Source organism: Myxocyprinus asiaticus, chromosome 7, assembly GCF_019703515.2.
Source record: "Myxocyprinus asiaticus isolate MX2 ecotype Aquarium Trade chromosome 7, UBuf_Myxa_2, whole genome shotgun sequence".
NCBI lineage: Eukaryota > Metazoa > Chordata > Actinopteri > Cypriniformes > Catostomidae > Myxocyprinus > Myxocyprinus asiaticus.
In genome coordinates this window covers 34,682,185-34,710,121 of record NC_059350.1, presented here as the reverse complement: position 1 = coordinate 34,710,121, position 27,937 = coordinate 34,682,185, and the positions used below count along the sequence as shown (strand labels likewise).

Sequence of the window (27,937 nt, the reverse complement as noted above, 5' to 3'; positions counted from 1 at the left end):
AAACAGCTGTGTTTTTTTGTATTTATTTTTTTTACAATAGCTCATGTGACAACACTTGAATAAAATAAAATGGTTTATATTACAAGAACAGGCCTTTACTTTATGCAGACTTGGTTTGTCAAGGGATAAAGAAGAAAATATATTCAGTTTTGTTTTCATCACTCAGAACTCAAAGAATTGTAATTCAGTTCGGAAACATAACATAAAATGTTCTCGTAAAGTCGCATCTGACATTAATTATACATTAAAATCCATCTTGAAATTCATGACCTCTTGGGCTTTGCATTCATTTGCTTTGTTTCTTCATGTATTCATCAATGAAGTCAAACAGAGAACACAGCAGGAGGATTTTATTAGAGTGATCAAAGCTCAGGATTTTCGTTGTGTCTTCGGCTTCTTGCTTTGCCCCAAGCAGCCCTAATTGGTGCAGGGCATTAAATGTTTGCAAGGAATGTATCCAGCAATCTCATTTGACTTTTTACAGTATGTACAATTTTATGATATCTTACTGCACATTGCTGCATATAATTTACTCAAATCTTGTACATAACCTTTGTGAACACACATCGTAAAACAGCACTGTAAACAGAAATTGTTATGTTTGGCATGCAGCAGGGACCTGAAAATCACTCTTACTCTAAATGCACAATTTTTATTTAAAAGTAAATCTTATGAGAGGTTTTATCAAGTGTATTTCCTAAAACAGACAAGACTACTGTGTATACTAAAATTTACTAGGCTAGAGATCTAGGCTACTAATGTTTATCGACATCTTGGATACATCTGTGTGCATAGTGGACATGGCAACCATGTCGTATTCATTCTCTTGTGCTGACATAATCTTGCACAGTCGGAAGGCCCGTAGGTCACGCTGGAAATTGCGGTTCAAGAACCCGTAGAACACAGGGTTTATGCAGACAGAGCACATCGCAGACAAGTGACACAGTGAGAACAAAAGATTGTGGGTGCAGTTCATGGCGACTTCATGGTTCCAGTCGATGACGGCGTTAAAGACGTTTAACGGGAGCCAACAAACAGCGAAAGCCACAACAATGGAAAAGAGCATGATGTTTATACGCTTATTCTCAATGCTCCGGTATTTGTTTTCACGCATTCTGTCCATCATGTTATTCCGCCGCTGTAGACGGGTGTAGATCTAGAGGAGTGGAGGGACAGAAAAAAGATTTCTTCATAAGATTGCATCTCATATAAACACAATTTAAATCTGTAATGTACACATAATGCACTTTTTTTTACAGTATATACTTTAAATAAGGGCCGTTCCACCAAAGGTTAGGCCCTAAACCATTTGGATGTTAGGGGTTTACGTGTTTGGGGCGTAAATCAATGTTGTTGTTTTTACTGTGCAATTCACACCTTTTTATTTTCTCACATACTGTATATGAAATTCAACAATATCCAGAGCTTTATCTGACTCAGACTTGACAAACAAAATATAAATACATTTTAACATAACTAAATTAAACAGAGTTGTTAACCAGTTGGCCAGTAAATTTATAAGGAACTGCAACATAATAAATTGTTTAAGTCAAATTGTGAGAATGACAGTCAAATCAAGTGATTCAAATCAACACTGAAAAAAGTGGTAACCTGTAATTGTTACTTCAAAGATTAATTTCTACTTCTATCAAACCCCAAAAAAATTACTTTTATTGGTGTAACCTTATTTGTCAGGTAAATGCAGTCAGATTTATTTTTAAAAAATGTAATCGAATAAAAACAGTTAATTTGGATGTTACCATATTAAGCATATTTTTATGTTACTTGACCAGATAGTACATCAAAAATAGGTTGCAATTTCTTCAGCTGAAATCGGTCTGTGCTTAATGAAATTCAAACCACTGCCCCAGTGGCTAAATCTGGAAGTGTTGCTGAACATAGCTCCAGTTTCTGGGTGAAATGTCCACAAGAGGACAAAAGTGAGTTGTAAAGCAAATAGTTTTTAGTTGTACAAACCCCAACCCTAAACCTAACCATAAGTCAGGGATGGACAATTGTTTTATTACTCATGCCAAAATGATTTTTTTATTAATATTGCCAAAATGAGTAATAAAATAAGAAAACTGACTACGAAACCCGTGTTTTCCAGTCAAAATGGGAAATACATTGGCAGCAAAACTTTTTACCAAATCTGTGACCGTGCAAGAATCACCAAAGGCATCTTATGCTGTTTCGCTCAGGCTTGCGAAAAACGAAAAAAGTAGTTTTTTGCTAGAAACTGCAAAGAAATGCGTGATTGAGATGGCCTGTCAGATTGTTGAAAAGTTTTGTGAACATTGAGATGTGTTTTCATTGGAACTGATCAGTCTGTGCTTGTGTGTGATGCAGAAATGTTATGTATTTATGCACTGAAATGTTATGTTCTTGTATTCAGTATTGTTATTGAAGAATATATTTGGATTTTTACATTTTAATAAGCACTCAAAATCTAGAATTGTGACAAACTTGCTGTTAACGTTCCACAAATTTCCCACTAATTATTGTCACAAGCAATTGAGCTTGCAATACGAAAACACTGTTTTCACATTTATCTGGATTCATGTGGATGTAGCATGATGTGGGGTTGAAAATAGGATTCTTGTTGGAAGTGTACAGACTATACATATGAGACATTTCATTTTCTTAATAATAATCTTTATTGAAGTAATACTGCTTGTCAGTTGAACATGAATTTGTCCATTTGAACTGCATATACATATTGTATATATCTAAATAGTTTTATAGTTTTTATGACTCATAAAATCTTTCAGACACACTGAATTAGTTGTACATAGATTACCCCCAATATTTAGGAAATTGAATAAGGGGGTGAACAGGGTAAGAGTGCGGATTTGTAATCCAGCCCTTTGGTAGAAAGGAGAAAAAATGTTTGCTCTCGTCACCATCAAAGTTGCCCATCCCTGCCGTAAGTGGAGTAAAAATATAATCTTAGAGGGAAAATACAACCTCCGAATCACGCTCATCATTGATTATGTGAATGTAATGACTCAAAGGCTGCTCGAACAACATGCTATCAGTAGCGCCACAGGAAAAGGTAAATACATTTGAAATGATGCAAAGATGTCTGATGGGAGATGACGCTTGTCAGTAGTAGAATGGGGTCAATATAAGTGTACCGGAACATTCAGTAGCAACATGTCAACTTACTGTGTGATCACAGTGAAAGACATGCACAGAATAAAATGTTAACCTAGAAAATGTGCTGCATGTGGTAACGTTTAAATTAACTGGTTTTATTAAAGTCCAAAATATTATATGACATCACTGTTTCAACATAAAGAGATTAAGTTACACACACACACAAAAAAAACACATTTTAATGGTTAGATCAGGTAGAAATAGCTCCTTAAGGTAACAATTGCAGGTTACCAATTTTTAGTGTACAAACCATCTTCAAAAAAAAAAAACAAAAACAAAAAAACATCTACTTGCTTCTTAGCATTTTAGTATTTTTTTAATCAGTTGAAAATGTATCAACCAATTTACCAACCATTTTTAAAACATCAAAGGTTTATCTACTATTTTGCACCAGAACTCCCTGTGGCAAAACATATATGGAATATATTTTGCATTAAGCACCTAAAATAAATTATTAGCAACAAAATTAGGATGTATTTTCTTGTTTTTATGACTGATGCAGAGATGGAGACTGGCTCATGTTGAGTGACACAATGACCAGCACTGTTTGTCACAAATATGTTGGAAAAACAGCTAAATACTTTGTTGTTATAAGTAAAAACTATATATTTGTGATCGTGCAAAATACAGATTCATGGCCGGTAAGAAATACTTTTTTCAATTCACCTGCCATTGCAGGTGCAAAGTTAATTTTGAACCCTCTCTACCCTTCTGCAGCTTTCACCTTCTCTGTGCTCTTTCTTTTTTGAAAGCTTGGTTTCAGCTTTTTTTGTAGCTTCCTTTTAAGAACTTACCAATACAGGTCACATCTGCTCTGCTTTGTTGACTGAAATTGACTGTACAAAACCAGAACAGAAGACCAGACCACTTTTGCTTTAGATAGGGGGATTGTTTTCTTGGGAGGAGACAATGGGAGGCAGATCTAGGAAACTCCCACATTTTTTACAGATGATGTCTTGCAGTGTTTTATTGCAACCAATTGTATGTTATTACTATATAATGTAAGTATGATAATGTCATGGATTATCATTAATCCAGTAATTATAATCCATTGAAGGCTACTTTTATTGAGGTCCACCATTACCCATTGTTCCAACGCCTCTGTTTGAATTAAATTTGTAATCAACAAACCCTCTTCACCAATAATAACTAAATACACAACCCTATGACACACTCTCCAGAGCTCAAAAGAAATAGCTGACCTGAGGGCAAGTCATCATTAAGAACACAGTGGGGAAAAAGTTGATCTGACATTTTGGATGATGATATGTGTGTGCTTGTGGGTTTTCAGGCTCTGTGTCTTTTATATTATTGAGTCAACACAAACTGACAGACTGAACACAAACAGTACCCTTTTTCTGGGCCACAAACACAATGTTACAGAATGTATGCACGCTTCGTGGCGGTGTTGCAAAATCACTGCAGTGTCACAGAACAAAATTCCTTAATATGCACAATGAACACTGTTTAAAATAAATCAAAGCAAATGTATGGAGATTTCTCTTATCCCATGCTTGTAAAAAATGTCAGCCCACTAAAATTGAAATCTTAAAGGTATAGTTCACCCAAAAATGTAAATTCTCTCATCATTTACTCACCCTCATGCCATCCCAGATGTGTATGACTTTACTTCTTCTGCTTAACACAAACAAACATTTTAAGAAGGTTATCTCAGCTCTGTTGATCCTCACAATGGAAGTGAATGAGTACCAAAATGTCAAAGTTCCAAAAAAACACATAAAAGTGTAAAAGTAATCCATAAGTGTCCAGTGGTTAAATCCATGTCTTCAGAAGTGATGTGATAGGTGTGGGTGAGAAACAGATCAATATTTAAATATATAAATTCCTATAAATATAACTTTAAATTCCCAGTAGGTGGCAATATGCACAAAGAATACGAATTGGCAAAAACAAAAGAAGAATGTGAAAGTGAAAGTGGAGGTTGATAGTAAAAAGGACTTAAATATTGATCTATTTCTCACCCACACTTATCATATCGCTTCTGAAGATATGGATTTAACCACTGAAGTCATGTGGTCTGTCTTTATATGCTTTTAGGACCTTCAGAATTTTGTATTCTTCTTTTGATATTCTTCTAAAAATCTTTGTTTGTGTCAGCAGAAGAAAGCAAGTCACACACATCTGAGATGGCATAAGGGGGAGTATGATGAGAGAATTGTCATTTTTGGGTGAACTATTCCTTTAAGTTTAATTACTACCTTAAATAAGTAAATTCATTGTGGTGCCAAAGTTAGAAACTGCAGTTCATTGCACTCCTTTTGAACTACTTTGAATTTAGTTTTTTTGCTAATTATTATATATATATATATATATATATATATATATATATATATATATATATATATATATTATACTGTATATATTTTGTTTTACAATCACTCTAAAAAACAAACAGAAGTCAGAGAAAATAAAACTGAGGGAAAAAAAACAAGAGTTTCCATTGGGTGTTAATGTTTAGTTATGTGAGTGTGTTCATGCATGAAAATGTGATTTTGTGCAGCTATGGGGCAGAGCTGTTCCATTCTTAAAAGCCTTGTATCCCTCTCCTGATGATTGAAAAGCATTATATCCACTTAAAACAGAACATCTGTGCAAGCTCCGCCCACCATGCATGCATAGATGCCTTTAATGGCTCAACAAGATAAATGAATTGATCATTAGTTCATGGCATAGACATAAACTTGCCAGGGTCAAAGTCTTGCCAGGACAACTGACTCCAGGCCCCTTTTCCGCTCGTCTTTATTTCTAGCTCTCCTTCCTTCCTTTTTTTTTTTTTTTTGCTTTTCTCTCTTTATCTGATGAATGGCGGCACTGGCTCTGAGTCCTGTGACCTGAAATAACTGCGTGACAAAATAACCCACAGGCAGAGAGAGTGAAAGAGAGAAAGAGAAATATATGTGTTTATCTGTAGCTTATTTGCTTCAGCTCACATTTGAAAGCCAATTTCCATTAAACAGATACATACAGTATAATATGTAATATGTGTTCATGTCCAAATTATGTTCTCCAAAGCTTGTCCTTGGAGACTGGCTTTGTTTATTGTGTTTTTTATTAATGTGATCCTGCATCGATTTTACTGACAGTGGAGCATAAAAACTTCCCTCAGTCATTAGGACTCATAATGTCTTACATACTGAGACAGAGACTGATCTGATGTAATCTGACAGTTTCTGCCCTGATTGGACATCCAGAATCTCTGTTGGCATCACATTCTGAAGTACTGGACCGTGGGATGGTTGAATGACAGCCTTATCCCAGGATCTCACTGAATATTAATGCTTCAGTTATACTTTGTGTTAGTGATATACCAATATATATCAGCATCGGCCGATAACTTTGCCCATTCGTCCTATTAACAGAAGTGCCTTTTCCATCCTGTGTTGCACTGTGTCCTTACCAGGCGCAACATGATACAGTGACAACTGATACAGTGTCTTTCATGATAATCCAAGTTTTTGTCCTAACCATCCACAAGAGTGACATCAAGTGACACTACATTTGTTGCTCTTTTGGCTTCTTTTCATCCAGCATCGCACTGGGTAGCCAGCATGCAAACAGATAAATCCTCCACACACAGCTATTGAAGCAATTTAAAGAAGAAAATATATTTAAATATATAACAACAGTGGCGTCTCTATATTAGGGGCAGGTGGGTCTGCACCCCACCAGAAGTGGCACTGTTGTGCAAAATGCATGGTATAATCATACATTTATTTTAAGAAATAATATATTTTCTGCATCTTAAAATTGTTTTATGTACATTATACAAGAACAGTAGATATTCTTTTGAGAAAATCTATAATTTTTTACACCTGAAGTATGTACATTTTTCAGTGTTAAAATATTTTCTCATATCTCAGCTTAATATGCAGAGACAACTATTAGAAAGCCATTTATAGGTTAATTTTCTCAAAAACTGTAATCACTGTGTTTCTGTGATGCTATGAAAATTGCTCTGTTTGTTTTTAACGGCCCACCCCAACAATGTTACTCAACCATTACCGTTAGTTCGGGGCAGGGCTATCTCTTTGTTTGACCAACGGCAGACAGGGGGCAAATTCAGATAGCTGTTTTGAAAACAAAGTTTCTTTTTGCAATTCCGTTTGGTGGCACTATTGGTGCAAAAATGACATCCTTAAGGTCTGTTGCGTTAAAGCCAATTAATCTTTCCCACTTCCTAGATCTCAAGGGAGATCTGAAGAACGTAATGAGCATGTGCAATGAGTGTTCAATGATAGCCTGAAGGGCCGATTGCCTTTGCTCCATAGCCAATCGATAGGTAAGTTTTAATCCTCTGGTGTCGACGGAGGCGCCGATCACTTGGTTTCTTTTCTTTTAACAATGACAACGACTTAAAATACTCCGTCATTCATGGTCATACAGATAAGAGGAAGACATCATTCGAAACTGTAATGGGTCTACTTTTATTTGTGTCCACTCACAATAAAAACAAAACTTTGTGCTTTTGTAAAATACAGAAAACAAACAGGATACATCTCTGTGAACTTTTGTTAGAGCATGTCACAAAAATGAACCGAAACTCAGCGTATAATTGTCGCACAGACATGATAAATATGTCTATAAAAACCTTGAAATGTCTACTTTTAAATGAACCAATTCAAATTCAAAACAAATATTCTCAGATTATGTTATGCATAGGAAACTAATGAGAGGTACAGTTTTTCGTTCTCATCTCATTAGCTCAGATCTTAGGAACACCCATTAGCAGAGCGCACTATTCATACGGTAATGATCTGGGATGATCCTCACGAATATGGCAAACACCCTATCAATGCTACAAAAGTGTCATCAAACTTCATCAGATTGATTTTTCTTTGCTTTTGGAAGATGGCACGCTATTCAAGTGAGGAAGCTCTCCAGATGATCCTGAACAGTGAGGAAGAATTCTAATTTTCCTCAGAAGAAGACTGTGACTCTGATAAGAAACGCTTTCATTTTAAATATCGACTTGATCCAGTGGAGGATAGACTTTCTGATGAGTAAGCCATTTTTTTCATCTGTTCATTGTTTACTTACTGTGTGATAATAGGGTACAACGGGGCAAAAGGCTCTGCAGGGTAAAATGCTTCTTTGATTTGATTTTCTCCCAAAACACTAAATAATAGGGGTGTAACGGTACACAGAAGTCACGATTCGGTACGTACCTCAGTTTTGGGATCACGGTTCGATACGAGTTCGGTACAACAGGAAAAAGCAACAAATCCCAAATGCTAGGTTTCTTTTCATTTATTTTGAACAGCCAGTATTGCAAATTACAGTTTGTTCCACCTAGCGGCATTTAGTCCCCCCTGAGGAAGTTGGTACAGTACAGCCTCCTTTAGTGTATTAAGCACTAAGCAGTAAACAGAATGCACTCTTTCAAAGGCCATATTTTTTGTATGGTTGATAAAAACAAAAGGTATTTGGTCACAATCAGCTACAAAACTGAAAAACATCTCTTGTGTTATAAAAGTACAAAATAAATAGAATAATGAAAAATAAAACTTGTGCATTAGGAGAAGCCATTCTTTTTTTGGGTTGGTGCATAGATGGTCTCTTCTTCTTCTGCTCTTTTTCCTGTTGTGGTGGTTAGCAAATAGCATTGCATTACCCCGCGCGCCCCCTTCTAGATTGGAGTGTGGATCGTTTGTGACTGACTCAGATGTATTCTTCGAGTCAGTACCGTGACGGTTCGGGACAAATACATGTACCGTTACACCCCTACTAAATAGCATTATTCAATTGCTATTTTTATTCAATTCTATATATTATTCCAATCACAATGGAGGTTTATTTGTTTATAGAATACTTGAGAGGTAATGAAATGTCAAATATGATTGAAATTAACAAGAAATGGTGCACCCTTTTCTGAAGTTTTATTTTGAACAAGCATTACCTTCATTTGTTACTCAAAATTGCATCTTGCTGTCTCAAACGTATTCGCAATATTTGAAAAATTATGCCATAAAACTATTTCCCAAATATGTATAGTTATATCGTTAGTAGTTATATAAATTATATTGTGAAACATGTTGTCTATAAAATATTTGTCTTCTCACAGTGGCATTCCACGTTGATAGCCCCAAAAGAGAGTGAGCTATTATCACCCTATGTGAATGAATGGACAGGATGGTTTTCACAATATATTGTAGCAAAGTCTCTGGCCTACAAAATTCAGCACTCATAGGTCTTGTGAAAAAAAAAATAGTGTATGTTTTATGGCTCTATATCAGTGTCCTTAATTATTTATTTTATTTTTTTTTATTTTTACTAAGTTTAAAGTTGATTTTCTCAAAAATACAAACAAGCACATACATGTTGCTCACATATTATTTTAGCACAATTTGTCCTGAATACAGTGTAACGATACTTTTGCAATTAATATGGTGTAAGTAGCTGAAATAAGCATACATGTCAGGGCATTCAGGATCTAAAAAATGCCTCAGACTCCAGATGGTTAAAATATCATTTTATTCCATGTTGCTGGTTGGCATAAAGTTAAAGCCCATCACACATCATTTCAATTAAGTGTATGCCATTGCTATGAGCAGGGGCTCAAGCAAATTAGTGAAACATTTATGTGAACTATTTCATTTACATGAAATGCCAGAATGAACCGACTAACTAAAAGGAACTGGTATTTCAGACACTAAACATAAGTGAATTGCTTATTTACATGAACTGTCTGAAATAACTGATTCACTTAAATTATTTGGATTTCCCAGCGCAAGAGATAGACGACAGTTTAGGTGAGCTCATTTGATTCCTCCATTTCTGTGTTTGCAATAAATTGTGACAAATGTAGCATTTTTTAGCTACACAGAAGCTCAGTTATTAAAAAATAACTGAGCTACTGTCACGCTGTTAAAAAAACGTACAGCAGTTTTATCAGACTTTTTTACATCAATTCAGACACGATCACCTTTCCATCTGGTACTACTGTTAGCGCTATGCGCAAGCAAACTCTGAGACATGGGTTCCGGTCCCATGAAAACCAGGAAGTACTTGCATTCTCTTAAACAATAGCTGGGTTTCCATCCAACAATTTTTATGCACATTTTGAAATTTTGCATTAGAAATCCTGAATAGAAACGCTTGATATAAGAATAAACCCTCAAAATTTGCTTCAAATTTAATGCGCTAGGAGGAGGTGGGTTTTCTAGAGTTTCGCATTAGTTAAAATGCGCATTAAGGTGATGGAAACAGTTTATTCACAAAATGATGATGTGTTTCGACCATTTGTGCACATGTTATGAGTGTGCGATAGCTTGATGTGACTGGCCCAATGAAAGGTCCAACCTAGGCACATAATTCTTCGTGCATAGCCCTAGGCATTTTGAGGTGTTTAACCCACAGCTTGTCTTTAAAGTGGGTCCTTACAATCCGCCAAAGGCCACCAGCCGGGCATCGTATCCATTTCAGCCATCTCATTATATCAAATATTACACTTAATCTGTGGCATCTCCTGGCAGCATTTAATAAAACGAGGTACAGTTGTTTCCAATCCTGCAAATAAAACTCTCCCCAAAACAGGGAGGTCATTCAGCTGCTCCATTAAGACAAGGCGGGCTTCCTCAAGATAAAGCACATAACGTAGTGGATGGAAACGTGCAACGATTCGTTTTTTTAGAAATGCGGTTAAAGAATTTTTAACATTTGAATGGAAACCCAGCTAATGATGATCGTGATTTGGAGGTTGCATTTTTGCTCTAAAATTAAATTTTTACTTCACTGACAGTTAGGTTTAGGGTTAGGATTTGGGTTCTATTACAACTACAAATAGAACTCGCTTTTTACACCCTTATGTGGACATTTCACCTGGAAAATGGATCTCACATGTCCATATGTGCAACAACACGTCTAGCTTTGGCCACTGGTGGCAGAAGTTTGAACTTTGATAAGCGCAGACCAATATCAGCAGCAGAATTTTTGATTTACTATCACGGAATTCACAGTAAAATCAATTTTACTGCATCACGCATCATTTTTGCTTTCACTGTGGACAAAGTAATTGCTCAAAATATTTTCACATCGCTGGAATATTGTCACACCCTGGTTAGGATGACACAGTGCCAGGTCACATCCACACATTTTCATTTTAAAAATGCATTAATTTTGCTACGTTTATGCCTCTAATCCACACCATAATGGCCATTACTGCACACTTTGGAAAACGGTGACTTTAGGTAAATTAAAATAATGTTTTTAAGCAAAAATGGACTAGTGTGGAAGTGGCCTCTGTTCCAAAATATATGACAGCCTTGTCAATAGATCAGTAGATCTAGATTTTCTATTATTTCTATCTATTCTCATTTTTATATCTCATTTCTATCTATTATTTAATTCATTAGTGATTTTTAAGTAAATATGATATAAAATAAGTGACCTTATTTACTTGTGTACATCTTATTTGTTATCATTAAATATTGGTATCTGCATTTAACTATTAAAAACATAGTCAACTCCTACTCTGTAGTACTGTTTGGTCTGAAACCCCCCAAAATACACAATTTCAAAATGTGGTTAAAATGGATGAAACAGAGATTAGTGAGGAAGAGGGAAGAAGAGAAAGAATAAGACGTATTTAGATACAGTATGTGTGCATGTGGGTGTAAGTGGTGTTCCATTTTTGAACTAACTGCCAGTGGTTAATTGGGTGTAAAAGTGACAAGCATCCTTGTCAAAACTCGGTCACTTCACTTGAATACTAACAAATGTTTCACAGCAATGCAACTCGGAACTGTGAGCTATCGTCATAGTGATGGCAGAATGCTCATTCTGTCACCCCAAGCGCTCATTTACATTTTTATAACTCTATTAGCATAATAATCTCCATTTTAAACCCATTATTGTATAGCTAGAACTTGTCATATGTAAACTTTACTTCATAAAGTTTTAATCCTTTGTATTGTCACATTTTTTTTTTATTTTTTATAATAATGATTATTATTTTTGTACCCTTTGCAGGAGGAAAAGATTATTATTCATGCTTGTGATCTTTTAGGTCTTTGAATTTTTAAATGATCTGTTAGTGCACAAACCCTTTCTTCTCATCTTGTGTCTCTCTCTCTTATTTATTATGCCACTCTCTGTCTATCTCTCTTGCCCTACTCTCTCTCTCTCTCTCTCTCTCTCTCTCTCTCTCTGTTTCCATTTCCCTTATAATACCTGCAGCAGTAGTGTGTGTGTCGGCAGTGAGTTGATGTGGCAGGTCATGTTGGCTGCTGGTCATGTTCAGTCAGAATACACATTCGGTTTCAGTGAGCTATGTCTAAACCCTTTTTTTGTGCTAGGACAAATAAAATAAATAAAAAAGATTAAAAAAAAAACAGCAGTAATCTTAGACAATGCCATAGACTGGTAGAGACATGCCTGAATGTATATGTTTGTATGTATGTGCTTGTATGTATGTTTGTCGGCGACTAGTCTTGTGTTTGCATGTGTGTGTGTGTGCATGTGTGTGTCCGTCTATCCCTTTGAGACTGGCCCCAACTCATTATTGAGCCTCACAGAGCAGCTTACCATTCCAGACGGACACACACACACATACGAACAGTTTCTGACCATTTTGGCGCCCTAAGCGAGATTCCTGTTGGCCCATTACTGCTGCATATGACCACTGTCTTTCTGGTAGTATTTCAAAAATTCCATATTTCTTTCATGCTAATATTTAGCTGCTTAACATTAGTAGCGGTCATTGTCATTAATATGATTAAGTCTTCTTGTCACAACACCTGACCCCGTCAACAAACATTATATCCGATTTGAGCGTTCAGACTAAGACGCATGAACAAAAATCTAATTTCATGGTTTTTTTCCTGTTTAGAGTCGAATAGACAAAAAGAAAAAAATCTGATTTTTACTGCCAGTCTGAACATAGCCTAGGATAAACATAGCAGGTAGCTAGCTATGGATTTGCGAGGACTGGATTTATAAGCTCACATATATTAGCTAGCTAACATCTTAACAGCTAGCAGGTGCATGAATTACTAGTCGTGTCGCATACCTCAATATTTTTCTTTCTTTTTCTTTTCCTCTTTCTCCTTATTATAAAATTGGCATTCCCCCCCACCCCCATCCCCAAGGCAGCCGCCTAGTTCGCCTATGCTTAGAAATGGCCCTGCACACACACACACACACACACACACACACTCACACATCCAGCCAGGTCTCCTAAGCAACCAAATTGGCTCGGTTGCTAAGGAGGGTAGAATCACATGGGGTAACCTCCTCGTGGTCGCTATAATGTGGTTCGCTCGCGGTGGGGCGTGTGGTGAGTTGTGCGTGGATGCCGCAGAGAATAGCGTGAAGCCTCCACACGTGCTATGTCTCCGTGGTAACGCACTCAACAAGCCACGTGATAAGGTGCGTGGATTGACGGTCTCAGATGTGGATGCAACTGAGATTCATCCTCTGCCACCCAGATTGAGGTGAGTCACTATGCCACCATGAGTACTTAAGAGTGCATTGGGAATTGGGCACTCCAAATTGGAGAGAAAACATAAATACTATCACACAGTAAAGCTTCAATTGAATCTGTCCACTACAAGCAATCCCCCACAGTAAAGTAGTAAAAGTAAAAAGGCTAAAAGAAACAGAATTGTGGATGTTCATGTTGTATTCATGAAATTTCAATCACATGAATCATCAGTCATTCACATCGTCAGTCATCTAAAATGTCATTCACTCACTTTTTCGGGTTTTTGCTTAAGGCTGTATGGCAAGTGTCTTGGAACTAGAAATAAAATTTAAAGTGGCGGTCCATTATGGCTAGGTGATATATTGAATAATCACGATATAATCGCGATGATATACTGACGATAAATTTAATGTGCTTTTTATTTGGCCATTAAGTTTCATACAGAGCGCATTTGTAGAGTAATTTCACGATCATTCAGGTCTGCACAATTAATCAAAATAACAGCAAAACACCAGGGCTCATGGGCTCGTGTTTTTAGCACATTTAGATGCAGTTGTGAAAGAAAATTTCAAGCATTCGCAGTTCCAAACATTAGAAACTGTTACAAGTTATCATAAAAATCTACAGAGGTGCACAGAATAACAGAAAGGGAGGAGATAACAGCTTTTCACCAGATGCAGGACATTGTAAACTACACACTGCAGTTTCAGCGTCAAAATAAAAGCTTTAGGTCGTGGTGAAGTAAATAGGACAATAATATACAGTATTACTTTTAAAGAAACAAATCGAATCCTCAGAATAATAGTAATAATCCAGTATTACATTATAATCATAAACTTGACTGGGAACCACAGTAATAATTTAGTAGTAATTACTGGGTTCCAAAAATATATGGTTAGTTTTTGCAAACCTTGTTCATTCACAAAAAAAATTTTTTTTGCAAAAATATATTAAGTTAATTAATGCTTTTTGTTAAGCAACTATGTATCATTGTATATATAATATAAATATAAATGTGCATTTCAATGAAAATTATTTAATCTTATTCTCCCTGGTGTTTATTTAGTGCAAAACTGTGGGGAATCATGCTTTTATTATTTTTAAATAGATTTTTATTCAACGCCTTTAAAGTACTGAATCTACTTTGCAACAATGGTTATTTGAATGAAATGATAGTTCCACTCATTAAAAAAAAAAAAAAAAAAAAAAAATCCCTTTTGAACCATTTCTGAGCAAATACATAATTATTGAGATATACAGTATATCGAATATCATCAGTAGGCTGAAAAATATTGTGATATAATTTTTGTAGCCATATCGCCCAGCCCTACGGTCCATGAGGGAATTTTTTTTACAGGGAGGCTGATGTGCAAATTCATTTTAATCAAGCCTGTTCTCCTTACATTGCAACAATCAAAGATTGTATTATGTTTACTATCATGAAATTTTAAGCACGAAGCATGCCAACTTAACATTTACGTGTAGGTGCAAGCCCTCTTAGACAAGCCTGAATAAATGTCAAATTGGAAAGTTCTCGAAGTCCCATTCAACCCTTGACCTCTTTGGTCAGACATAAGCTGAACTCTTCAGGGACAAGAAAAGAGCAAACAAAAAATGTACATCTGATGGAATAACAATCTTTCATAGGAGATGTACACTGTGCTCTGATACACCAGTCAGGATGTTGGGGGGGAGCTGCTTTTTCATGGCTCTTCTGACTGACATCTGAACATGGAAGAGAGTGGGCTCTCCATCGCCCACAGAGCTTTTTCTAAACTGACACAGAGAAATTAGTGTTCCTGTAGCACCCTCGAAAATTATTCAGGCCTTATTTGTGACTAATAATATGACATTACTCAGTTAAATGAGAAATATTATTAAATGACGAAGTGAAGTGAAATAAACTTCAGTTGGTTTTCTAAAGTAAAACCATAATTAAGAAAAGGTCAGATATTGTTTTTTTGTCAACTTTATACTTGAAGAATTTTAAGTAATTAAGTAATTTAAAATTAAAGTTTGAAAATCTACTATTGACTCACTGTAAATGCATTAATAGAATTTTAGGCAACAATTTTCATAATTTAACCAACAGCAATATTTGTATAATACTATTTGCATACTGAATTGTGATTGATCTTTTTTGTCTTGCATCTACAGTATTTTACCATTTACAGGTGCCTTTACACCGCAAAGACGGTGTGTGACCTGTTGATTCTCATACACAGCCAACAGTAAACAAGATGTGTGCTGAGTGTCATCATGAAAGTGGTTCTGATGCAGCAAATAATTTACCCAGAAGAAAAGCTTAAAAACTAAGCTTACCTAAAACTAGATCTATAGATTACTTTTACTGTTTTTGGCCATTTTTGAGCTTGACAGACCAGAGTCACTATTTACTTACATTATGGCAAATAAACTCTGTGAAGACTTTTTAAAAAATCACCTTTTGTGTTCCAAGGAATAAAGGAAGTCATACAGGTTTGGAGTGGTGTTAGTCTGAGTAAATAATAAGCCACAAAAAAAAAACAACAACACACACACACACACACACACACACACACACACAGACACATACACACACACACAGACACATACACACACACACACACACACACACACATGTTGGTGTGGCTATCCTTATGAGGACTCTCCATAGACATAATGATTTTTATACTGTCCAAACTATCGATTCCATCCCCTAACCCTAACAATACCCCTAAACCTAACCCTCACAAAAAACTTTCTGCATTTTTACATTTTCAAAAAAACATTGTTTAGTATGTTTTGTAAGCTATTTGAATTATGGGGACACTAGAAATGTCCTCATAAACCACATTTATAGCATAATACCCTTGTAATTACCAGTTTGTAACCTAAGAAATTATCCTCGTAAACCACCCAAACCTGCCCATACACACACAATCAAATACATGCACTCTCACTCCTCTCTCATTCTCTCTGATCTTACCTTCATGTAACAGATGAAGATGAAAGTGAGAGGAGTGATGTACTGCAGTACCAGCATGGCAGTAGTGTAGGTGAGCTTGAGTTCTCTGGATGGCCACTCCTCCACACACACCTCCTTTCCCCTGTACTGCTCCTGAAACACTGAAGGCAGCTGTTTCAGTGGGGTGTCTGTCACCCTGGAGAACAACAGAAAGGGTGTGGCAGTAAGAGTGGCCAGGGCCCAGGTGAGACTGATGCCCAGGCAGGCGTGGTTCAGGCTGGGTCTCCATCCTCGAGGGTGGAGGATGAGCTGGTGTCTCTCAAAAGCAATCAGGACCAATGAGAAGATGGACACTGAGACGGAGCAGCACTGAACTAGACTGTTGAGTTTACACATGACCGCACCGAACACCCAGTGATCCATGAAGGTGTAAATGAAGGTGAACGGCAGACACACCAGGGACATCAGCAGGTCGGAAACAGAGAGGTTTGCGATTAGGACATTTGTTACATTGTGAAGTTCCCGTTGCCGTGCAATGACAAGGATGAGAGCCAGGTTGCCCACAACACCCAACAGCACCACAGCACTGTAGGCAATCGCCATGACAATGAACAAAGAATAGCTGCCATAGCACTCATCGCTGTAAGCGATTGAGGAGAGGTTGGCGAGTGAGCAATTTGATGGGTCCGAGGAACAGTTCAGAGCTGTTATTGGTGGAAGTGGTGGTAACAGGGCAGAGTTTGGCATTGTTCCACCTGGTCTTGGTTGAGATTGATGTGATATCAGCTGATCATAGACTCCTTCCCTACAGGTAATGATGACCTTTCCAGGATCATGTTGTCCTACTTCGGACAACACACTGTGGGGACATACGACAACAGTTAGATCAATACTTAAAGGACAGAACTGCATCTAATGTCATGTTTGATAACAGACCAATCCAATTATAAATATCAATAAACCCTAGACTTGTCCCTGTCAGTTTTATTTAAAAAGGAATGCTTTTAATCTTACAGAAACACCTTTGGTAATGTTTTTAACCTTGTTGACCTTGATTTCTATGACCATGTGGCAGAGAGGAGGGCGGAGCCGGGTCGTGATTCCGCACATCCGGCCCCTAATAAGGCTGATTAAGCCCAAGAGGGTTAAGGCCGACCGGAGACGGCGGTGTGTCAGAGAGAGAGAGTTATGGACGGCTGTTCGACACCTGTGTGTGTTTGTGTCTTTTTGGTTTTGTTTATTATTAAATTATCATTTATATCTCCTCCTCCTATCCCTCAATCCCTTTACACTGGTGCCGAAATCCGGGAAGGAGGAGGGATGCGCCGTAGTAGAGTCCTCGTCACTACCATCCACCCCAACAGAGCAGCCGCGGCCATCCGCCGGGGGACGGAGGAGCCCGGCCGCCTAAGAGCAGAGGAATGGCCGCCGACCACGAGGGTAGGAGGAGCTCCTAACCGACCACCTGGAGTGGTCAGGGCCGCTGCTAGGGGCGGAGGAGACCCCTACCAGCCGCTGAAACACAGTGGGGTTTGAGATCGCCGACCGCAAGTGGGGAGGGGCTCCTGGCCGACCGCCTGGAGTGGGAGAACCGCTGCCAGGGGCGGGGGAGTCCCCTTTCATCCATCAAAAATGCAGTGGGGCATTCTGTCCGCCAGGGGCCGGAGGACTGCTTCCAATCCACCCGGGGAGGCACGGCTGTCATCCACGAGAGGGTGGAGGAGTGGCCGAGGACCAAGCTACGGCGTATCAGAGAACCGGTGAGTAACATTTTTTTTTTTATTCTCATCTCTCTCTCTCCTCTCTCTCTCCCGCTCCACGCTGGCCTTTCCCTCTCTTTTTAAATATTATTTATATTAAGTTGGTACCGGCACTGTTACAGTGTGTATGTACCGTGTTTTTTTGTTATTGTTTCCTTCCCCTTGTCCCCTCCCTCATCCAGGTAGGCGGGGATGACCTGCCGGCAGATGGGGCGGAATGTGGCAGGGCAGAGGGCGTGGCCAGGTCGTGATCCCGCAAACCCGGCCCCTAATAAGGCTGATTAAGCCCGAGAGGGATAAGGCCGACCGGAGACGGCAGTGTGTCAGAGAGAGAGAGTTACGGCCAGCTGTCCGACACCTGTGCGTGTTTGTGTCTTTTAGGTTTTGTTTATTATTAAATTATCATTTATATTGTCAAGCCAGTTCTCGCCTCCTCCTTTCCCTCAATCCCTTTACAGACCAATACAGTCATATTGCAATTTTAAATGGCAAGTCTAATACACTTTTAATTGTGCAGTAATTATGAATCACCCAATGCCATCCAACAAATATTAAAATAAATTAAGTTTCTCATTTACAAACTCTATTTAATTATGCACGTGTTTGTGTGTGTGGGATAGGGGACTGCATTATGTGCATGGAATTGAGAAGTTAATTAAAATTATTTTGGAAGTCTATTTAATTTGTATATTCATAATGATGCCATCAAACAATAGCTGAGCTACTGGTTAATATTTAGACTAAAGCTAATGGGTGTAGGCTCACTTGTACATATACACTCACTGAGCACTTTTTAAGGAACACTATGGTCCTAATAAAGTGCCTGACGTGGTCTTCTGCTGTTGTAGCCCATCCATTCTGATGGTTGATGTGAACAATAACTGAAGCTTCTGAACCGTATCTAAATGATTGCACTGCTGACACACAATTGGCTGATTAGATAATGCATGAATAAGTAGGTGTACAGGTGTTGCTAATAAAGTGCCCAGTTCGTGTGCATAACTGTAAATACTTTTTTCCTCCAGACATTTACACATAATGTCACATTTTGTCTGACAGGACCGTGGCATTATCGTCCCATGTCTGTTTTGTGTTACGTTGTTTGTCTTTGTGTGAGCGCATGGTTTTGGTTGTATTCCCTGCCGTGCGCTCTTCAGTCTGTTTTGTTTCATGTCGGGAGCACTGTGTCTGGATCCTGACTTCCTGTCTGGTTCAGTTTCAGTCTGTGTCGGGATTCGGACACTCGTGCCCCATGTCTGTCTGTTATTGACGTGGGTGCATCACACTTATGTCATCTTGGTAGCATGCACTTGCATCAATAGTCTCTCGCGAACACGTGTGCGCCTCGCGTTGCGAGCTGTCTTCATGTTGTGCTGAGGTTCGGTCACTTCGGTCTAAGCTGTCGGGTGTGTGTGTGTGGCAGAACTCTCACACAGGTGTCTTGTCTTGTTTTTGTCACCTGTTGCGTGCATCACGTAGCATTTGCCTCACGATGTATGCTCTGGTTTCATTTAGTGTGAGAATGAGTGGCATTTCTTTGTTTGGCATTGCTATGCATTGTCTCATCTTGTTTGTCGGTTGGCATGGGCGTATATTGCCTCATTGTCTTGGTGATGTGCGCTCATGCCATTAGGGTGTTTTGTTGTCTTGTGAGAGTATGTGGCTTTGTTTTATTTCTGTATCGCTGCATGTCTCTCTGTCTTATGTCATACTCCTCCTTGTTTGCCCATTATTAGTTTATTAGTCACACCTGCCTTGTTTTGTTAACCTGTTGATTTCTCTCCCTATTTTAGTCTCCTCGTGTTTGCTGTCCAGTGCCAGTTTGTCTTGTTTCCTGTCTTGTTGGTCCTGTCAGTCGGTCTGTTTCCTCCTTTCCTGGTTCCCGTAGCCCCGTAGTCCGGTCGGTCCTGTTCCCTGTTTCCCCTGCCTGGATTATTTATTTTTGTGTTTTTCCTCTTCGGGGTAGTTTATGTTTATTTTTCACCCTTGCAGGAGTTTATGTTGGGGTTTTTTTATAAATAAATCCCCTTTTTAGTCTGCAATTGGGTCCTGCCACTGTATTCCGTGACACATAAACAGTCTAGACATAAATTAAATATCTTAAGTTGAACTGAATGAGTAGCACTGGTCTATATGTCAGACTCTGAAACAGGTTGTCAAGGTAACAGAGGTGACAAAGCCTCCCATTTTTAGGTCTGTGGATCTATCATCTCTCTTTGTCTCTCTCCCTTTCTCTCACTCACACACATCAGTCAAATTCAACTCTAAATTCATTTGGTTTTGTATTTTAAATGTGTTTATTTAAAAAGAATTAATGAATTATAGGCTATTTGAATACAAAACTGTTTCACAAAGCCCAACCATGACTAAGAGAGACCTTTTCTTACTGGTAGTTGTAAAACGCCAATACACATACAATGGTCACCGCACATTAACTGCAATCTGATTCCACAGAGGGTAGCATCTCCCAATAGACTGATGTTAAATGGCAGGCACTTCACATGCTCTGTAGAGTATTCCCTTGATAGTTCTGTTCTACAAAATTACCTTAAGGCTACAAGGGGAATATGTAAGCATTTGAAGCAAGCCCTAAAGGAAAATTCCATGTTCAATACAAGTTAAGCTCAATCGACAGAATTTGTGGCATAATGTTGATTACCACAAAAATCATTTCAACTCATCCCTCATTTTCTTTAAAAAAAGCAAAAATCGAGGTTACAGTGAGGCACTTACACTGGAAGTGAATGTGGCCAATTTTTGGAGGGTTTAAAGGCGGAAATGTGAAGCTTATAATTTTATAAAAGCACTTAATTCTTCTGTTAAAACTCATGTATTATTTGAGCTGTAATGTTGTTTTTACAGTAATTTTAGGGTTTATTGACATTACATCGTAAGGGCAACGAAGTTGTAAAATTGTCTAACTTTACACAGAAAAGGTTAATAAGCGATTTTATCACACTAAAATCATGTTAACATGCTTATTGTTTATGTCTTGTGGCTATACTTTTGAAATAGTAAGTATTTTAATTGTTACAGAGCCCCATTCACTTCCATTGTAAGTGCCTCACTGGAACCCAAATTTTAGCTATTTTTTTATTTATTTATTTTTAAGAAAAGGAGGGACAAGTCCAAATTAATTTTTGTTGTAATCAATATTATGCCACAAATGCTGTCGATTGAGCTTAACTTGTACTGGAATATTAGTTTTGCTTGAACAGAAGAAAGCATTCATTGAAAGGGAATGACAGTCTGACCCACCTGTTTGTTTAACAAAATAATCTTTTAACAGCTTTAAAACCTTAAAACGATTCTGGTCTTGATTCTGATTATTAGTCCAAAGGCACAAATAATCCCATTTTGCATTCTTAAGTCAGTCCTTTGTGGTAGGATTTATCTCTTTTGCATGTTTTTCTCTCTTCCTCACTATAATTACTAGCTTCCGCTGTTTCTTATATTGTTAATGTTCATAGAGGTAATCACCAAACAGTTCTAAGTAGGCCAATTCATATTAGCCTAGGTTGAATTATGGCACTGTTGTAACCCATAAACTTGACTCATTAATATATCAAATATAATATTAGACTGTACTGTAAAAATCGGCCAATTTTTATGAGCTAATCAACAGCAAATTGGAAGCATTAATTGTCTTTCCAAGAGCCAACAGAGGCTTGTAATGCCACTGCCATGACAATGTAATTAGGTCATCAACTTTGGTCTTTTGTGAGCCCCATAGAGAGACTCATTGACAAAACAGAGCTGAATGAAGCTGACATGAATGGCATCTATAAAAACTATTAAATGTGTCATATTTCTGTCCCTCATTTACATCAAGTAAAACATAAATTTAACAATTAATAGTTGATGCTAGCTTTTACTGTGTGATTTATATGCTATTTTTCTAAACACATCAAAATTCTAGTAACCTTGTTTTAATTATAGATGTTTTTTATCATAAGGATGATAAAAAATTTTAAAAAAAGAAGGGGAAGAAGAAAAAAAAACTTTCCAACTTCTATTTGCTGAATTAGCAAATATGGACATTTTGAAGAAAATAAAATTAATAGAAAAACAAGCTTCCATTTTTTCTTTATTCTCTCTCTCTCTCTCTCTCTCTCTCTCTCTTTAGATATTTTTATTTTATTTTAGCTGACATATTGAAGACTTTGTCCCCAGTTCTCAGGTTCTGTCTCAACCTTGTTACCATCATTTTTAAAGTAATGGACAATTCCATTAAAAAAATCTTGTCATGGGGCCTGGGTAGCTCAGCGACTACTGACACTGACTACCACCCCTGGAGTCGCGAGTTCGAATCCAGGGTGTGCTGAGTGACTCCAGCCAGGTCTCCTAAGCAACCAAATTGGCCCGGCTGCTAGCGAGGGTAGAGTAATATGGGGTAACCTCCTCGTGATCGCGATTAGTGGTTCTCGCTCTCAATGGGGCACGTGGTATGTTGTGCGTGGATCGCGGAGAATAGCATGAGCCTCCACATGCTGTGAGTCTCCGTGGTGTCATGCACAGCAAGCCACGTGATAAGAGGCACAGACTGACTGTCTCAGAAGTGGAGGCAACTGAGACTTGTCCTCTGCCACCCAGATTGAGGTGAATAACTGTGCCACCACGAGGACCTACTAAGTAGTGGGAATTGGGCATGCCAAATTGGGGAGAAACGAAACCTTGTCATAATGGCATTATCCTTTTAATAAGTTCATAACACTTTAAGTTCAAGTTAAAGACTCTGTATAATCACTTTATCTTATGCTTTGTTTGCCTATGTCAATAGCGGATGTTCATGTCCATAATTTTGTTTAGTAAACAACTGATAATTGAAAAATGGATATTTGAAGAAATATCAGCATTGCATTCTCTTTCTAAGAAGCTTCCTTTAGATTCATGATCTTGGCTTGTAAAGGCACAAGGCTTGTAATGTCAAACTGTAAAACTGTCAACCCTGTTACCGTCAACCCTCTCTGAAGGCATAACTATGTCACAGCCAGGGTTTGAAATTAACACCCGCTCATCTTTAAGATGAGCAATTCATTTTGCTCATCTACCCGCCACTGTGGCGGGCGACCTGTTAGACGTCTCGGAGTGAAATTTGACAAGAAATGCCGTTAGACACAAAGACTATCGTTTTTATGTTCTGAAGAAATACACTTGATATATTTTGAAGAACAGACGAATGAAAGCCGTTGATGCCGTCTGATTCGCAGTGTGTTCAGATGTTCAGTGACACTTTGAGCACAGCTCGAGCACTTCTCACGGAACACACGCATGCATAGAGTTCTCACTCTTTCTTCTCAAAACAGTTTGCAAGAAAATTGTCAACTATGAGAATGCTACAAATGATGAGTCAGTGATTACATGAAGAGACAGAATATATTTAAACAGCATAAATAGATAGAAGAACTGTGGCAAATTTTCCAAGAAGTTTGGAACATCCTATCTGCCAACAACCAAGAAAAACTGTGTCTAGGTGTACCTAGGAGAATTGGTGCTGTTTTGAAGGCAAAGGTGGTCACACCAAATATTAATTTAGCTTTTTTTATGTTTACTGAACACTGTATGCGGTTAATCGATTAATGAAAACTATTTATGCCATTATTTTTGAAGACATCCGCACTGTGCAATATTTTTCACAAGGGCCTAAAACATTTGCACAGTACTGTATGTTGCAAAATTATCATTATGATAATAATAATACTAGGATATTATATGTTATTTAAAAAAATAACATTATATTAAACTGAACGATTAGAAATACCAATGTTTATTATGCAAATTCTCTGTATGTATGAATAGGTCTTTCATTCAAGCTGTCAAACCACAAAAAGACATACTTGTTACTGAAAATACATTGTGTAGGCTCCATGAAAAATTCATCCAGTTATACTAGAGTAAATAACTTTTGTTCTTTGATAATGATTTGAGGTTGAATTTATTGGAAAACTATGCGACTTGCGCTCCGTGGCACTTCAGAATGTTGACACTGAGCGTTGGCGGTTTGTGCATACCTTTGTAGAAAATAAATAATTATTTTGAATTTTAGAACACGCCATGTCGTCCGCCAGACGCGTCCGGTGTGCGGTCCCTTTCAATTTACCCTGTCGCTGACACTTTACCAAAGTTGTGTTGAGAAACATGTCTGTAAGAGACAATGACTATTTTGCAACGAGCAGCCCTATTTATGTCTGAAAAACATAAAAGAAATAAAAAAATAAAAATAAAAAAAATGTAAATCCTGATATATATCAACAATCATCTGGAAAATCTTCCATTTATCGATGCGTGAAAAAGGCATCGATCCCAAGCCTAATATATACATATATATATATATATATAGATAGATAGATAGATAGATAGATAGATAGACAGATGTCTTCTGAAGCGATCTAATCAGTTTTGGATGAGAATCGTCCAAAATGTAACTCCTATTTCATTATAAACCTTGACATCTGCAGTCTTCTTGGCGATCATAAATTTAAGCTTGATTACACTTCCTAGCGCCATCTAGAGCTCTGCCCGTCAAGCACTAGAAAGTGTAATCGAGCTTGAAATCGTGATCATGCCTAGAGACTACAATGGCAAGATGTACAGTGAAAAAGGAGTTATATTTTGGTCTGTTCTCACATGACATGGATTAAACCACAGGAGTTTTATGGATTATGTTTATGTTTCCTTTATGTGCTTTTTGGAGCTTCAAAGTGTTGGTCAACATTCACGTGGATTGTATGGACCTAAAGAGCTGAGATATTGTTCTAAAAATCTTCGTTTGTGTTCTGCAGAAGAAAGAAAGACATACACATCTGGTATGACATGAGGGTGAGCAAATGTTGAGAGCATTTTCATTTTTGGGTGAACTATCCTTTTAATTTAGCTTGAGATGGCACAATGCAATTTACTAACAATCAAACACATTCTTTGTCTGATAGAATGTATAAAATCTTACAGAAATGTGCTTTAGAAATCACTTGTCAAACTGGAAAAGGAAAATAAAAATAAAATGTGACTTTTATGAGCCTAAATGAGTTTGAAACATCTTTTTACACCTTGTGGCTTACAGATAGACATGATCTGTCAAAATTGCAAAATTTTCTTCAGATAGCAAGATCAAATCATGGGTCGTTTGGGAGCCATGGGAACAAAAAGAGGGAGAGAATGGCAAAGAAACAACATACAGATAGACAAGCACTGAGATGAAGAAGGAGAGGAATGGAAGAACACAATGACATATAAACTGATAGAGGAGCCAAAGAGAGAGCGGGAGACGAAAAAATGAGGAGATACAGAGAGGTCTTAAACAAATGATTTCTAATGTCAGAAGTCTGTTTAGTTTAGTAATTTATAACGTAGTAGATAAAAAAAGGATCCTTAACTCATAACACATAAAATATCATTAATGAATATGATTATTCCTCCTCCTGCTAACCATCTCTTTCCGTCTCGCTCATCTCTTTCATAACACACATGACACCAGACATCCCTCTGCTAGAATGACACAAAATGAACTTTGATATTTTCAGTCTGCACCTATAGAGCACCATAAAAGACAAATTCACAGTGTAAGACAACAGTTAAAATAAGGTTTATCTAATGTTTGAAAATACAATCTTGATATTATCACAACGTCTCATCTCAGTAGTAACCTGAAACCTAACCCTAACCGTCGATCCCTAAAAAACAAAACAAGAAAAGACCAACCAAGGAAAAAAACGTTAAGGTGATTTGTGTAAGGCATCCCTTTACTGTCCTCTCGTTCCTAGGGGAGACAGTTTCGATTAGCAGAAGCTAAGTACACTTATTGCACGTTATGAGCCTTAAAACTCCTGAGTAGAGTGCTTTCGTTGAGTGTTTGTAAACAGGGCAAAGTCCGGCAGGTATACTGTACTTCTCTTCCAATCAGCTGCGCTTAGTATTGCGCGTTTGACCCCGGGTTTCCCAACGCGCAATGTTTATTTGTACAAATGTAATATGGCATAAGTCAAATCTGTTTCGCACATAGTGGATATTTTACCTGAAAAAAAAAAAAAAAAAAACGTGTTATAGTGAACCGCATCTTAACTCCAAACATACAGAGAAAGATGGAATCCCATTGCGTGGGTGCCTGTTTTTAAATAATAAACTACGCTTTTCTCGCAGAAATGAGGACAGAGTGGAAAGAACTTGTGCGTTTCTACAAGAAGCGCGTTCAAGGGAGGCAAAAATTGCACGAGTCTTACCTGCAGCGTTTTACTCACGGTCAAAGCTGAAGCCACACACGCTTCTCCATCAGTCTGAATGAGTGTTTGTGTGTGAGCAGATCTCTGGTACTTCCCCATGCTTGCGCGCACACGTCTCCATCGGTCTGAAATATGCCACTGACACTTTTCCATGCACATTGAACCGACAGCTGGCTCGACGGCGCCTCTGCCCATGCGTTACTCACGCACGGGTTGTGGCTGTCCAAAAGCACCAAACGCCATCAATTCACAGCCTGTGACACCGTGATAAATTCATAGCATGACACTTTTTCAAGTGCTATTGCAAACGGGTCGCCAGTTCTTGAATTCGACTTAGATCACAGATGTTAACAGAACTTTATCAAAGCTTTGCATACAAAAACATACAAAAAACAGGCAAGACTCTTGTTAAAAATCCTTGAAGCCGGTGTCTTCATATTCCATCAAATGTCAGTCACTCAGAGATGCAGTTATTTTTTAGGTTGATAATATGTGTTAAATTCTGTGTCTTCTTCTTATGTCATGGCTGACTTCTGGACAAAACTATCTGGAATAAGCCAGAATACACAACAGAGATGTTAAAATAAGACTGCAGGTGTCAAAATATGAAATCTTTTTGGATTAATAGAGCAGCGCCATCTGGTGGTCTAGAACAGAAGTAAGAAGAAGTACCAAGTTTAAAAGTGTACCAAATGAGGGGATTTGGAAGCCAATATTCCTATTTAATATGGGCTACATTTATATAATCTATACTTCGGATATGTAGTAGGCTAATCAGCAGCCTACATACCTCAAAGTAAACAAAAATTTAATAGATCTGCTACTTTTAAAGGTTCATTGTCCGTTTCAAAATTGAACATGGTGACTAAAATACCAAAATACCTCAGTTACTACAGGCATAGTTGCAGGCAAACAGGCATATGGGATCTCCTTCAAACAGCCTTTAAGATTTTTTCTGTTATTTTCTGTCATTTCTTTTATTTCATATCTTATGACATTTAAAGCCATAAGATATATTACAGAAATTAAAAGTTTAGTTCAAAATGTTTTAATCACTATGAATTTTTTTAAAGCATTTGATGCTACTTTTATTCACCAAAGTTACATAAAATCGATACATTGTTACAATTAAGACATTTGTAATGTTACAAATTACTATTTCTATTTCAAATAAATGCTGTATCCTTCATACGTTCATCAAAGAATGCTCCATTTGCAGAAATGACAGCTTTGCAGACCTTAGGCATTCAAGCAGTTAGTTTATCAAAGAAATGTTCAATGCAAGTTTGGCTTAATTACAGCATTTGTGGCATAATGTTGATTTCCACAAAAATAACTTAGACTTGTCCCTCCGTTATTTATAAAAAATCAAAAATTGGTGTTACAGAAAGTCACTATTAAAGGGATAGTTCAC

The 27,937-nt window shown here is 37.6% G+C and overlaps 1 protein-coding gene across 1 annotated transcript; it reads right to left on the bottom strand.

The window, feature by feature from the left end:
• npy1r (neuropeptide Y receptor Y1) lies at positions 1-26,662 on the bottom strand. The gene is made up of 3 exons (XM_051703183.1): positions 26,524-26,662; positions 16,569-17,406; positions 1-1,156 (listed from the first exon to the last, which is right to left on the bottom strand). The coding sequence occupies exons 2-3, from the start codon at positions 17,292-17,294 to the stop codon at positions 740-742; spliced, it is 1,143 nt and encodes a 380-aa protein (XP_051559143.1). The 5' UTR covers positions 17,295-17,406; positions 26,524-26,662; the 3' UTR covers positions 1-739.
• Positions 26,663-27,937: the final 1,275 nt, after the last annotated feature.